The sequence below is a fragment of the Neophocaena asiaeorientalis genome, unplaced genomic scaffold (assembly GCF_003031525.2).
Source record: "Neophocaena asiaeorientalis asiaeorientalis breed wild unplaced genomic scaffold, Neophocaena_asiaeorientalis_V1.1 scaffold409, whole genome shotgun sequence".
In the NCBI taxonomy this organism is placed as follows: Eukaryota; Metazoa; Chordata; class Mammalia; order Artiodactyla; family Phocoenidae; genus Neophocaena; species Neophocaena asiaeorientalis.
In genome coordinates, this window is record NW_020175208.1 from 1,710,738 (window position 1) to 1,726,184 (window position 15,447).

At 50.2% G+C, this 15,447-nt stretch overlaps 1 protein-coding gene across 1 annotated transcript in view; it reads left to right on the top strand.

Moving 5' to 3' along the window:
* Positions 1 to 15,447, top strand: part of CSMD2 (CUB and Sushi multiple domains 2) — a 641,557-nt gene that overhangs the window by 520,935 nt on the left and 105,175 nt on the right. Inside the window, exons 37-43 of the mRNA XM_024765304.1 lie at positions 168 to 292; positions 1,156 to 1,252; positions 2,366 to 2,470; positions 5,617 to 5,735; positions 6,240 to 6,309; positions 8,225 to 8,341; positions 11,408 to 11,617. Coding sequence (XP_024621072.1) covers positions 168 to 292; positions 1,156 to 1,252; positions 2,366 to 2,470; positions 5,617 to 5,735; positions 6,240 to 6,309; positions 8,225 to 8,341; positions 11,408 to 11,617 — 843 coding nt within the window. The remainder of the gene's footprint in view (positions 1 to 167; positions 293 to 1,155; positions 1,253 to 2,365; positions 2,471 to 5,616; positions 5,736 to 6,239; positions 6,310 to 8,224; positions 8,342 to 11,407; positions 11,618 to 15,447) is intronic.

Below are 15,447 nucleotides of genomic sequence, written 5' to 3' on the forward strand. Positions count from 1 at the left end.
CCTCAGGAGGGTCGTATGGGGAGGAGCCATGGGAGGGGGCGGGGCTGGGGCCCAGCATGGGGAAGCCAGCCAGGGGTGGAGTCACAGCGAGGCCGGGGGCCCTGGGAGGGGTCTGCCGGGGAGGCTCCCCTGGGGACCCACAGAGACCAGAGCGGCCTCCTTCCCAGTGCCCTGTGGCGGCAACCTCACGGAACGCAGGGGCACCATCCTGTCCCCCGGCTTCCCCGAGCCGTACCTCAACAGCCTCAACTGCGTGTGGAAGATCATGGTCCCCGAAGGCGCTGGCATCCAGGTGAGGGCCAAGGGGGTGCCGGGGGCAGACACAGCAGCCTGTCCCTGCCCCTCAGGCCAGGTGTGCGGGGGAGGCCCACAAACAGAAAAACACAACAGGTCCCGGCTCAGGAAGGACAAGGGGTGGGTGCTGGCTCGGCCATCAGGGAAGCCAGAAGAAGGAGATGGGCCCGGAGCTGGAGTGTGAAGGCTGGGGAGGAATCGTAGATGTTTCTCAAAGGGCTTGAAGGTTCTGTTCTTCAGAGTGTGGGGGGATGGAAGAGGAGGCATTGCAGGTGAGGGGAAGGGGGCAAGCCGGCAAGCACAGATGAAGCAGGGACAGCACCCGGCGCACACCTGGGGGGTCGCACCTGCAGCCTGAGGCTGCAGTGGAATCGGGACCGTACTGGTGCCCGGGGGTGACAGCCAGTTGGAGGAGGCCCAGGACAGCTGCAGCGGCTGGGAGGAGGGCCCGGGGCGGGCAAGGCCAACAGAGGGGAGCCGCAGGGACTCACGGTGGACAGGTCCAACCAGGCACGGGTTACTGGCTCACAGCAGACATCCTGTCTGGTGCAGTCGAGACAGGAAAGTGAGGAAGCCCAAGGAGTGTTGGAGAAGTGAGGGGGAGGCCAGCTGGACCGAAGTAGCCTGGACTTTCCTTTCCCCGTTCTCTACCTGACAGAGTACCCCACTGCCGTGCAAACATCGCATACCTCTCTCCGCCACTGGACGATGAACTGCTGGGGGACAGGGACTGCATCTTATTTTTATCAGAGTTCCTAGCACGGTGTCGAGTCCAGACTAGGTGCTCCTCCCTTCACGTAGATGGGAAGGGAGGAGAAGAAGGAGGGCTGCCTAACCCATCCAATCCCCCTGCCTTTCCAGATTCAAGTTGTCAGTTTTGTCACAGAGCAGAACTGGGACTCCCTGGAAGTGTTTGATGGCGCAGACAACACTGTAACCATGCTGGGGAGTTTCTCAGGTGAGGTGGGGCTTCTAGGGACCTGGACTCTGAGGGCAGTAGTGGACTTTTATTATAATTATTGAAATGTAATTCACATGCCATAAAATTTGCCATTTTAAAGCGTACAATTTAGCAGGTTTTAGTATATTCACAAGCTTCTACAACCATCACCGCTATCCAATCCCAGATCATTTTCATCACCCCAAAAAGAAACCAGGTACCCATCTGTACACACTCCCCATTGTCCCGCACCCCCGCACCCCCTGGCAATCACTAAGCTACTTTCCATCTCTGTGGATTTGCTCATTCCAGACATTTCGTATAAATGGAGTCCTACAATATATGGCCTTCTGGGTCTGGCTTCTTTCACTCAGTGTAACGTTTTCAAGGGTCACCATGTACAGCACACATCAGCACTTCACCGTGTGGACAGACCACATTTCATTCATCCGTTCCTCAGTTGATGGACATTTGGTTGTTTCCAACTTGTTGGCTAATTTTGAATAATGTTGCTGTGGGCATTCACGTACAAGTTTCCATGGGAACATGTTTTCAGGTCTCTTGGGTATACACCTAGGAGTGGAATTCCTGGGTCATATGTGGTTCTATATGTAACTCTTTTGAGGGACTGTCAGCAGCGTGGCCACACCACTTTCCATTCCAGCAGTGGACGTCTAAGTGTGATGTATGATTTTGCCCAAAGGTCAGGGCAATTATCTGGGTCTTGTAGACCCCAGAACTTCATGCTGCCAAGACCTAAGAGGCGTCATGTGCCCCAGATAAGCTGTCTACACTGCCTGAATGGCCTAGAGAATTATCCACGTCAGAGTCACTCTGAAGACACCTGGAAGGGGACCAAACTCACAGGCCACCTGAGGGAAGTCACCCTGCTGCTGGCACGTGGCTCTGCCACTGCTTTTTTGCAGGAAGTTGTTTGGAGTCTCTCCTCCCTCAGCCATTGGAGACCCAGCACACTAAGGAGAGCTAATTTGTCATTCAGTGAGTTTGGTAACTGGGGACATCTGGGGGCCTTGGGAGCAGAACGTCAGCAGGTAGCAACAGCCGGCGAAATGGGGAGGCGCCCAGGGGTGAGGAGAGGCTAAGTCTGATTGGTCCCCGTTTCCTCACCAGGTACGACCGTGCCTGCCCTGCTGAACAGCACCTCCAACCAGCTCTACCTGCATTTCTACTCAGACATCAGCGTGTCTGCAGCCGGCTTCCACTTGGAGTACAAAAGTGAGAATCCAGAGTGTCAGCGGCTTGCAGGGGTCAGGGTGGGAACTGACAGGGCCCAAGTTCCCACAAGGAGCAGGGGTTATCCTGGGGCTATATATTCTCCACCCCACTGAAGCCTTACGCCAAGCTAGATGAGGATGCGTAAGCTCAGAGAAGGTCTGAAACCTCCTCAAGACACACAGCCAGGAAGTGGTGGAGCCAGGGTTCTCACCCAAGGGTCCGTTCCTCAAAAACCTGTGTGCTTCCTCTGTGTCCACACAGGAGTGGGAGGGGGGCCGGGTCACCGGCTTGGGCCCAGTAAATTATTCGGGTTGTGAGACAATGGAGGTTCTCTCCTCCTCCAGTCCTAAAAAACTGACTTCTCCAACCCCTGGTCAATGATGCAACTGTCCTTGAAGTTCTTCTCCTCATTGCAAACTTCACTCCTCTCCCACTCTCAAAACCTTACATCTTGGCTTCCAGCATCCCTGAGTGGTCACAACTAAAAACTCTTAAAGAAAAACCGTTGCAGGGGGAGGGAGAGGTACAAACTCCTGGGCATAAGATAGGCTCAAGGATGTATTGTACAACACGGGGAATATAGCCAATATTTTATAATAACTGTAAGTGGAAAGTAACCTTTAAAAATTGTATTAGGGCTTCCCTGGTGGCACAGTGGTTGAGAGTCCGCCTGCCGATGCAGGGGACGCGGGTTCGTGCCCCGGTCCGGGAAGATCCCACATGCTGCAGAGCGGCTGGGCCCGTGAGCCATGGCCACTGAACCTGTGCGTCCGGAGCCTGTGCTCTGCAACAGGAGAGGCCACAACAGTGAGAGGCCCGCGTACCACACACACAAAAAAAATTGTATTAATTATAATTTTAAAAAAAGAAAAGGAAAAGGGCTGCAGATGTGCCTTGTGGGGCGACAAAGACAGAGTTTGCTGGGGTAGCTGCTTTCATCCTAAGATGGCCTGCCCATCCCCATCCCCACTGCGTACAGGAAAAAATATGTTGGCAGCAGTGTTTGCCACACATTCATTCAGCAATTACTTATAAGGTATTTACAATGTGCCAGGTGCGATGCTGGGGTTGGGTAAGGTCAAGATGGGTGAGTCCCCTCTGAGTCCATGGGAGAGAGGCAGACACGTGGACAGAGCAGGACATGACAGCATTCCAGGTGCTCACAGGGGTGTCGCCAGGAGGTACAGCGGTGGTTCAAAGGATAGAACAGTCACTTCTCCCAGAGGCTGGTGGAGAAGTGAATGTCATGAAGAAACACTGGACACCTGCAATGTGGCACGCCCTGTGCTAAGTGCCCATGGAACAAAGATGAATAAGGCACAAAGCACAAAGTCTAGGGGAAGAGATGGACATGGAAACAGTAATTGTAGTTCAACCTGATATGCTAAGGGTGTACAGAAGAGGGGAGCTAACCCTGGTCATGTGAGACTTTACAGAAGGGGTACCTGAGTTAGATTTGGAATGAGAAGTAAGAAATGGGGTAAGGTGTGGTTGGCTGGACCATCTTGGACAGGACGGGAGGTGGAAGCCCCAATTGCTGCTAGAGGCCAGATAGGGTCAGCATTGCCCAGCTGGTCTCAAAATGAATGAGCTTTGTCCAGGTAGTTGGGAGAGGATTAGCTGGATCCCAGGATGTTCATCGCCTGGAAGAACTGAAATGGGCAGCTGGTCAGAAAGCCCTGGGGCAGCTGGAGGCCAAGACCCTGCAGGGTGGAGGATAGGACAGAGACCCCCAAGACCTTCCTCCCACAGACCTCTCAGGCCTCACTCACCCAGCAGGGTGAAGTATCCTGGGCTCTTGAATAATTCGTACTTTTCCTTTCACCCTCTCTGTTCTCTCCAGTTTTGTTTCCTTATCCAATATTTAAATTTGAGTTCTTAAATGTTCCCTAGAATCTTCTCTTTTCTTACATGTTCCAAAGATAGAACTTTCCTAAATCTCTTTGCCATTCTACTGCCTCATTCCCAGGAAAAATTCACCTTTCTGAGTTTTTTTTTTTGCTGTTGCTTTTGTTCAGAGGAATGGGTAGTTTTCTCAGTAGCTGGTGTTTATCATGCACTGTCCTCTCACAGTGGAAAGAACGAGGGGAAAACAGAGGTCTCCATTAGTATTTGGAGACTGAAATTCCTAGGAGCCAGTACCCTGTAGTTGTGTTTGTTTTGTAGATAATCTACAAAGGGTACAGGAGGGGAGGATTAACTGCTATTGTAGAGGCAAATGGTTTTGAAGGGTACTGGAAAGTCTTGTCTGCTGCTGTGTACTTCATATTTATTTAATTGAAATGGAGATGAAACAGTGTGCTTCCAGAAGTAAGAAATTGCATAGGACTTTTTTTAAGTCTTCCTTTGCTGTAAGCACGGCTTAAACAAACCAAGCTATGCAAGGTAAAGAAATCAGAATGGACTTTTCTCTGTGTCCTTCTGTCTTCCTCTCTCTGTCCTCACCTCTCTCCCCATTGCGTTCTTCTCCCACCACAGGCTTTTGCTCTTGCTTTCTCTTTCCCTCTGCCCCTCCTCCTCCTTCTGTCTACCACTGCCATTCCAGTAAGCAGGTGTCAGATTACTAAGTTGCCACCACCCCACTAAATACTGAGCTGCCTTCTACTTGGACTGCAGGGAAGAGTGGGGCAAAAAGAGACACGATGACAGTTGAGATGGAGTACTTTCAATTCAGTTTGATGATTGTTTGAATATTGTCCTTGGAGTCCTTTGGCCCAGATGCTGGGATTTGTAGATTTAGGCCCAAACAGCTTCCATTTCCAAGCACCACATTCACTTCTTAAAAGCACATGTAGGACAAAAGTTGCTTGGGAAGAGCACGATGGAACTTCTTGGGGTGATAGCAATGTTGTGTAGTTTTGAGCCCAAGGGCCTCTGGACAGCCAGAGTCCCCAGATGATACCTGCCTGCCCCAGGAGGCTTTGGTCTGTTGAGCCTCGGTGCCATATGAACATTCTGATTTTCTCATGTGCTGGGAGGTGAAAGGCTTAGGAAACCCTGGCCTAGAGGTTGGGAGGAGAGAAAGCAGAGAAGACACATCTTGGAGGCAGCTGCTCCTCCCTGCTGCCAGCCATGCCCTCGGCCTGCTCTTACATCCACCTGATGGGCTTGTCCATTCTCCTGTTGTCTGTCTCTGTCTGGTCTAGCGGTGGGCCTGAGCAGTTGTCCAGAGCCTGCTGTGCCCAGTAACGGGGTGAAGATTGGCGAGCGCTACTTCGTGAACGATGTGGTCTCTTTCCAGTGTGAACCGGGATATGCCCTCCAGGTACCTCCCATTGACCCCCAGGGCCGGAAAGGTGTCCCCTGAGCTGGGGTCAGCCGGCCTTCCCGCAGCAGACCTGCAGTCACCAAAGAACAGAGAGAAGCCCCCCGGATCCCCCAGGCACTGTTATCCCCTCCTGGAGCTGTTCATGAAAAAGGCAAAGTGCTGACTTTAGCCATTTGGCACAAGCCAGCCTTGAATGTGTTCCTGCAAAGTTTCGGTTTAATTAGACTTTAGGAAAATTTAATTTTCCTTTGAAGGCAGTGAGGGACTCTAGTAATTAAAGGAGTCTCACAAGGAACCTTTAGTAATGAGAATTCTTTAGCAATAGCCGCTAATAAGCATCCTTCCCCAGATCTCTCTCCCTCTGCCTCACTCCCCATTCCACAGTGGATCCATGTGTCTTGTTCCTTGACCCAAGGCCCCAGAACAAGCCCCCTGCTCCAGGTTGTACACGCAATTGTGCCCGTGGGGGCAGCTAGCCCACCCTGTTCTTGATTCCTCCAGGGCCACGCCCACATCTCCTGCATGCCCGGGACCGTGCGGCGCTGGAACTACCCTCCTCCGCTCTGTATTGGTAAGAGAGTCCCCACTTTTCCAGGTCATTCAAATCCATCTCTACCAGGGCTTTGAGTTCAGTGACATATCGCTGGGATCAAGTTCGACTCCAAAGGAAGTTTGGTGTTCCGGGTCTGCTCACAGGCAGTACTTTAGACTGAGATTTTTGTAAGCTTTAACTCTCAAGATTTTCCTGAGTTTTGGATACCTCACCCACCAAATGAGACATGACAGGAGGCTTGCCCATTCGAAAACCTGATGATGACCATTCTGATTCCAGATAATCAACCAAACCCCAAATGGGACCTCTGGGCACTTTGGGCTTTCTCCTGTGACTTCTCGTGGGACAGACAGATGGAATCCACTGATAGAGGAAGGCTGAGGGTTCCCTGTGAAACGAGGACTTGGTTTGGTTCTGTGCCGAGTAGTGACGAAGAGATCATTGGATACAAGAAAAGATAGGATCTCCACCCTCAGAAGCTTCTAGTCAGCTTGGGGCAGGGGGAACATCCCTTTATTGAAGGTCTGCCACATGCCGAGCACGGAGCTACATGTCTCCTCACCACAGCTCTTCAGGGCAGCTGTCATCACCCTCATTTTTGCCAATAGGAAAACTAAGGCTTTTAGGATTCAGAAGAAAGTGGCAAAGTTGGGAATGGAAACCTAGGTTTCCCTGATGCCCCACCAACTGTCAAGTGCAAATCTAGGCTAACCTTCGGGTAGGAGGCACGGTGAGCAAAGGGCGTGGCACCGGAGCATATGAGATTTCCCTTCAGTGATCTCACCAGGATACAGACCTGGTCGTCTGCAGAGCAGTCAGAAATGGGACTGGTCAGCCCAGGGCCCTTTCCCCATCCTGTATCACAAAGGTCTTGCCCGGGGAACTGCTCATAGAGCAGCAGCTGCCGTGGCTGAGGGTGTACTGTGTGTGCCGGCCGCTGTTCCAAGTCAGGCGAAGTCCTTTCTGTTGTAACCTCATAACCACCCTGTGACACAAGTGCTGGGTGGGGGAAACTGAGGTTTGGGGGTTTGGGGTGGAGGGAGTTAGAGCTGGCCCAAAGTCACTCAGGAAGTGGGAGCATTGGGATTGTGACCCCAGGGGTCAACGCCCAAGTCCCCGCTTTGCACCTGGGCACTGATCCCTTCGGGTCTGTGTGGTCGAGTAGTCCTCTCCCCAGAAGGCGTTTGCGTACACACTGCATATGGCCTCCCCTCCGCTCCTTTCTGTGGCCTCCCATGACAAGCTAACCCCTTTCTGCTCACACAGCCTTTTCCTAATAAGATGTAAAAGGAAAGAATCGACGTCAACTGACCAGGCTGCAGTCGTGCCCCAGCCCTGCATCTTCAGGTGACTGTGACTGAAGTCACCTCGATTGGAGATTCAGATGCCCCAACCCCTCCGGGCTGAAATAATCACAGTCACTTTGGCTCAGGGCATGTGTCAATGCTCTGAGAGTGGACTCGTGGTGGGGCTCTTCTGTTGACCCCCCAGTCCCATGGAATATGTATTTGTAAAGAGCCTGGCCGTGTGCCAACGCATCCCCGTCCCCTTCTTTCCTATTTTTCAGTCCTGGAAGAGTTGACTGGACAGCGAGGAGAGGGAGATTTGGGGGATAGTGTAGGAGATGGTCACACATCTCCTGGGGCAGACCACTTGTGCTGCATGACCTTGCTAAGGACACTGACTTTGAAGGGCATGCTTAAGGTCAAGCATCCATAACTTGGGTTTGTGGATGGCTGGGCAGACCTAGGAGATGCTTCCCTTCCTGGATTTACATGCTCAGTTTGGCCCTTGTCTGCAGTTTTTTAGGGAGATGAATTATAGGTTCCTTTGGGTTCTCAAAGGGAAATTGACTTGGGGAAGTCCAAATGCTGTATGGCCCCATACTCACCTCACTGCAGTCCTAACGCTCTGTCTGCTCTCACGGTCACAGCGCAGTGTGGAGGAGCAGTGGAAGACATGGACGGAGTGATCTTGAGCCCCGGCTTCCCGGGCAGCTACCCCAGCAACACGGACTGCTCCTGGCAAATAGCACTGCCCGTGGGCTTTGGTAAGTCTTCACGCCCAGGCCTCTGGCTTAAAGCGGCTGTCTGCGGCTGTCACTAACCTCGGCTGAGTCCATTTAGCTCTGTGCCTCTCTGCTTCCTCAGCTGTCGACCTCTCGTGCAAGCGTGAGGATCAATTAGGAATGGTAGAGATGAACGGGCTTTGGGGACATAAAATAGGGAGAAATCTTCAGGGATTGCCGTTATTATTTTTATCATTTGAGCAGTGGGCTAAAAGGTGGAATGAGAAATTACTCAGGGCTGGTTAAAAAAGAAAAAAAACAAATCTATTTTACTGAGACTGGACTTCAGCCTGTTCTTTTAATTCTAGTATCTAATTTCTCATCCTAATTAAACTGAGCCAAGGGCAACATGAAATTGAGTTTGCATTCTTTATACTCACCTTCTAGCTGGCCTTAGAGGTTGGGAAGTGTCTTTGTGTGTGTGTGTGTGTGTGTGTGTGTGTGTGTGTGTGTGTGTGTAGACACAGGGGTTGGCGTGGTGTTAGAGGACACTAATCTGGGTACAAAATTAAATTAGTAGAGATTCATGTGTTGTGCACTGGGAATGTAATCTAACCCCCAGTATTTCTGTTGAAGAGATAAAGGATTTATGTTGAATGGAATTTATAGGCTGTACACATAGGTCATCTTGCCCAAGTCATTTCTCTGCTCCTACAAATGAAATGTCCCGAGGAGATCACTGCTGAGCAGGCCTGTGAACCCCCAGTCTGTGACCTCAGGAGTGAAGACCACCTCTTTTGTTCTTTATTTTTCATCCTAGAGTGGGTCTTCTGATGGAGAAGAGGGTTTTAAGAGAAAGTGATCTAACTAAAGATCTAAATCTTACCTGAGGGGAGGAGAGAGGTTGTGACCCTCAGAAAATGGAGTCATATTAAGTACCATCTCCTGAAGGAAACTGGGGATGGACGATCAGGGTACAAAATGATGATGACTTTGGCAGCCTTGGGAAACTCCATATTTTGAGACACTGAGGAAAGAGGAGCTGGGAGACCCTATAGCCCTGCATTCAGGCATGAGTCAGAAGAAGCTCAGATGATAAAGGGCTGGAGGGAGGGCTACATCCAGAGGAAAACAGAAGTTTAAGTGGGAGGTGCATCACTTTGTATGTCTTCATGTTCAGCCACCAGAGACCTCTATCTTTAAGTCCTCCAGGAAGTCATCCTCTTGCAGGGACCAGTCACAGAAGACCAGATCCCTTGCTTTCAAGTTAGTGTTGGACTCCAAACAGGCCCTAATGGCACCTGCTTTGTGTTTAAAAGCCGCTGCATTTACAAACGTCTGCCACTAGATGGCGGCAGTCAGGCAGATTAGTTCAGAAATTCTGCAATCCTTGAGCCCCTTTCATGGACGTGCAGCCCCGGTGTTGGGATGACGCATGGGCGTTGGGCTGGAAAGCATAGGTTCTGCAGATAAGTACAAAGGTGCTCAATGTAAAATTATCGGTAATTTGGAGACAATATACATGTTAAATAATAGGAGAGTGAATAATGTGGCTGGATAATTCATTAAATGGAATTAATTAATATGTAGTTAAAATCAATGAACTGTATCTTTACATATCAACAAGGACAGACCTTGAAAAACACATGCTAAATTTAAAAGTTTACAAAACTCTATGTACAGTATAATAAGATTCATGCAAATGTTTAAAACAAACCAGATATGTATTTAAGAATCTAAAACCATGAACTGGACGGCTATCTTCCAAATTCATGGGAGTGACTGCCTCTGTGGAGAGGACAGTGGGAGAGGGCAGGAGACATGAAGGGTCTTCAACAGTATACGCCAAGTCTTTATTTTATTTAAATAGTCAGATGCAAAAAATTCACGCCTGGGCTTCCCTGGTGGTGCAGTGGTTGGGAGTCCGCCTGCTGATGCAGGGGACGCGGGTTCGTGCCCCGGTCGGGGAAGATCCCACATGCTGCGGAGCAGCTGGGCCCGTGAGCCATGGCCGCTGAGCCTGCGCATCCGGAGCCTGTGCTCTGCAACGGGAGAGGCCACAACAGTGAGAGGCCCGCGTACCGAAAAAAAAAAAAAATTCACACCTGTGTGCTCATTCTAAGCAAATTATAAACATTCCAATTTATCTGTAATCCCACCATGCAGAAATAATCACTCACAGCTTAGTCCTCACCATCAAAATGTGACCTTCATGAAGACAAGGGCCTTGTAGATCTCACTCCTCCCCGTGCAGTGCCCACCTAGCACAGCCCTGATGCATGGCAAGAGCTCAATAAATGTTGTTAGTGAATCAATGAATAGTCCTCCAGTTTTTTAATACAAAAATTAGAACTGTATGCTACATACTGCTTTGTAGTCAGATTTTCATAATTAACATTGCAGACTTCTTTGTATGCTTAGAAATACATTTCTTCAATAATAGTAATCTAATTTTGAGAGATCTTATCAATAAATAAATATCAGTAGTCCCACCTTTATTCTTCAAAGAATATATTAATATGTAAGTTAAGATGTTAATGAGATCCATTTAACCTGTTGGGTTGCTAGGAGATCTTGATTAATCCAATAAGACCCCGAAGTATAAACTTCACTTGGCATCTTAATAGAACCAATAGGACGATGTATTCTTCTAATTTCTGAATCATCATAAGTGCTCTGGAAAATACCAGTATTGAAGTTCATGTCTTTTGATTGGGTGTAGTTATGTTTAAGTGGTGGTATTTTTAAGTTAAAAGTTTAACGAAGCTATCTTTATACTGATACTACACATACAAATCCTAAATCTTATCAGGTGTTAACCCTGAACGTCGTTTTCCATAAAATAAAACAGACCCAAGACGGCTCTCTGAAATGACTGATGCCTTTCATTTCGAATGAATAATAGAAATACTTTTAAGTTCAGTCCTGCCTGAAGACGAGAGACTGGGCTGGACTGGTGACTCCCCACATGTGGTCTGGGAACCCTAACTGGGTGGGCAGTCCGTAGAGGGGACCCGTGGTCTCTGGCTGGTGATGCTTTCATGAGGCGGCATATGGGATGCGGGACTGTATTGCTTTGGGCACTGTCTGCCTCTGTCTTGCTCCCAGGAGCTCACATCCAGTTCCTGAACTTCTCCACCGAGCCCAACCATGACTTCATAGAAATCCGGAATGGCCCCTATGAGACCAGCCGCATGATGGGCAGATTCAGTGGAAGTGAGCTTCCCGGCGCCCTGCTCTCCACATCCCATGAGACCACCGTGTATTTCCACAGCGACCACTCACAGAACCGGCCGGGATTCAAGCTGGAGTATCAGGGTGAGGAGAGGGAAGGCCCGTCCATCCCCACCTCTTACAACCACCCGTCTTCCCAGCCTTCTGCATATCCGAGGAGGGAACCCAGGAAGGGCAGGGAGGTGGGGGGCAGGCCCAACCACCGTGACATGTCTCTCTGGCCCACAGAGGCTGTTGAACCCCTTCGACAAGCCCTTCCCAGGGCTGCAGCCCCAAAGCGCCTTCTCAGGCTCCATCCGCAGCCCCACCCAACAGCCAGCAGCTTCCCCTGAGCAAGTGACCCATCAGTCCCGCTCAGGCATCCCCGAGTGTCCAACCAGCCACTGCCCCTTGGCCTTGAGAGGCTCGCTTCCTCCTCTGGGTCCTCCCCTGTGTGTCCGTTATGCTCAGCAAAGCTCCTCCTCTAACATGATGGAGGATTCCAGTAACAATTCTTGTAACAAGCCCAGAAGGGCCCACTGAGCCTTAACGATGAGACAGGTGTGTTTACTCCCGCTGAGGGTTTCCCTGTGTGAGGCTGGACCACGCTCACCGCAGCTCCCCCATCCTGAGCTGGAGTCCTGTGACCGGCCCTCTCCTCCTGGAAAAGCTCCATCCACTACTCCAGCTCAGGCTTCCCCTGTGGAGGGGCTGTTACCTGTGCCCGTGCAGCTGTGCCCACCTGTATACAGGCCCTGATTGGACCCGACGTATCCCTCGGGGGCTTTCCAAGTGTGACTGACTGAACCATTTGTTCTAACCTCTTTGCCCATATTCTTCCACTGAATTTTTTTTCATGTGTTTAGACTTTTTTCCAAGGCTAGTACATGCTTGTCAAAAAATTAAAACATCACAGAAGTTTTTGTGAGTGCATCACAGAAAGTCAAAATTCTCCCATAACCCTGCCTTATGCAGAGATATCAACTTGTAACAGTTTGCTTTTCCCATTTTTTCTGTACGTATACTGACATAACTATATTTTTAACCAAAATTGGATCACTGTAGATACTGTTTTGCAATCTGCTTTTTTTAAGTTAATTTTTAATTACACAGTCTACAAACACACCTGTGTTAAAAAAGAAAGGGGGAGGGAGAAAGAGGAAAGGAAAGAAGGAGGGAGGGAAGGAGGGAAGGGAGGGGAGGGAGGAATTAAGAAATTAAAACATTACAGGTAAGGCCAAGCTTTCTTTGTCTACAGCCTCCAAACCCAGAATTATTCCCCAGAAATAACCACTATTGTTTTGGTGTGATCTTTCCAGATCTTTTCCCACACCTAGTTACGTGTTTCTTGTGAAGAATATGTAATATGTCATGATTTTTTTGGTTGTGTTTTCTATGGTAATATAGAATTTCTATATACGTACCATTCTGACATTCGGCTTTTTTATCCCTTGTCAGAGATGAATACTGACCAAGGATTTGGGCTTGTCACTGAGGGAAAGCCTTAAAGGGTACCCCACCATTGGGCCAGTTATACGGGCACTGCCCCCTCTGGGGACCATCCCTGAGTATGGTCAGGGTTGTTACCACCTGGGAAGCCTCAGGAGGAGGGGCTGGGACCCTCACACCAAGGCAGCAGCAGCGAGAAGCCAAGCCTCTTTCCCAGAAAGTGCCACTTCGTTGGTGGTAACGCAGCTGCCCACCCAGAGGGGCTGTATGTGGGCGCATCGCAGAGGCTAACCCTAACTAAAGGAGCCTGTGCCTGTGAAGTGTGCACAGCCTCGGCGGGCAGTGAGGCCTGCCCAATGGGTCATGATGCGTCCCGCGGCCACAGGCTGTCCCAGGAGAGACTCAGGCCCAAATACAAGGTCAGGGTGCCTCTCTGGGACAGACGCATGCCTCTCTCAGGCTTCCTAGTTATTAGTCTCCTAGGGCTGCTCTATCAAAGTACCACAGACTGGGTGGCTTAAACAACAGAGTTAATCTCTCACAGTCTTGGAGCCTGGAAGTCCCAAGATCAAGGTGTGGACAGGGCTGGTTCCTTCTGAGAGCTGTGAGGAGGAATATACTCCATGCCTCTCTCCTGGCTTCTAGTGGGTTGCTGGCCATCTGGCATTCCTTGGCTTGTGGAAGCATCACCCCCATCTCTGGCTTCATCTTCACATGTTGTTTTCCCTGTCTGTCTGCCTCCAAATTTCCCCTTTTTATAAGGACACCAGTCATATTGGAATAGAGCCCACCCTAACGGGCTCATTTTAATTTAGGTAAAGGCAGGCGAAGACGCTGTTTCCAAATAAGGTCACGTTCTGAGACACAGGGGTGGGTTAGGACTTCAACATGTGAATTTACGGAGGACACAATTCAACTTGTAACATCCTCTTTCAGGCCCAAGGGCTCTCCCTGAGGCTCCTCCTCTTGGATACATGCAAGGTCTGATTACGCCACCATCATGACAGGGACAGCCGCTCTGGGGCCCACCCGTGCCCTGTGCCTTCACCCCTGTGACGGGCACAGCCCTGCCCGCCAAGCTTGCGTGGTGAGACTAGACACTCTCGCTGCATTCCCCACGTGTTAAGTCCACTTAGTCCTTGTCAAAGCTGCCCTCTGAGTCCTGCAGACTCCCTCCCTGTAGAAGAGACCTAACTACCCCCACAGAGCCCTGGTCTCAGCCCCTCCCATGCTCACCAAGCCCTCACCTCTGAGGAGCTTCACCTGAGGCTCCTCTGCACACGGGCCCTGCACTAAGGCTTCCAGACACAGGCCGGCACTCTGGGTTAGCGCCACACACACCGAGGCTCCACATGTTGAGAGGAAGCCGGTTTCTTGAGGATGCTCGCTGTGTGTGTGGCGGGGGGCAGGGGTGGAAGCAGGGGGGAGGGGTGGTAAGTTTGCCTTCAGAGGACCAACGCCTTCACCTGAGTTGGCCCAACTGTGTGAGAGGCCCAGCGACGTCCACTGGGGTTTCCACTCTGTGGTAGCCCAGCTCCCCTCACTCACATTGTACCCCAGCACTTGCCTGGCAGTTCCCCTTGAGGCTTCCCTTGGGTCACAGGTCCAGCTCTTTCCTCAGCACCTGCCCACTGCCCCAGTCCTGACGGCCCCTGCAGAGCCACTCTTGGTGTCAGGGCAGCTGCCCCCCTCAGACCTGACCTCAGCTTCCATTAAGCCTTCTCGTGTATGATGACCCCAACCTCCCAACTAGGTTGTCTCTAGTGCCAGAGGCCCAGGTGCTCCCACCAAGGCCTCCCAATGTGTCAGGCCCAAATAACCCTCCCTGCCCCATAGACCCACATTCTTTAGCCTGACCACTCACCCCAGGTTTTTCCTTTATGAAAAGACCTGCTTCATGAAAGATCCACCTGTCACCGCAGCCGCCATTTCTATAGAGCAGGCCTAGCTCTCTGTGGTCCCTTGACTTTCTTTGGAAGAAATCCAAATCCTTACTTTTCCTCAGAATCCCTCCTGTTAGACACTCTGAACATCCTCGGCTGGGGTTCTCCTTTCCCTTCTTCAGGTAAATATTCCCATAAAGTTTTCAGTAACAGCATAAGCTACTCCTATCCAGGTCTCCTAGTCTGACAGGCTTAACTTATTCCACTAAAATTTCTCAGGAGATTGTAAAAACACAAGAACTTAGCAAAATGATGACATTGTTCCAAAATGTTAGACATCATCATTATTAGTATTTTTAACATGGCGCTGTGTTTGAAATTGTATCTGTTCCCACTGGAGCATCTACTACTAGTCTCCCTACAGAGCCCTTTCTTGGGAAAGTTAATGAGTCCGCCTCTTAGGGGTCACGTCTGCCCTCTAGGCCCAACCCCTCCCTTTTTTTTTTTTTTTTAATTAATTTTTATTGGAGTATAGTTGCTTTACAGTGTGGTGTGTTACTTTCTACTGTACAGCAAAGTGAATCAGCTATATATATATATATA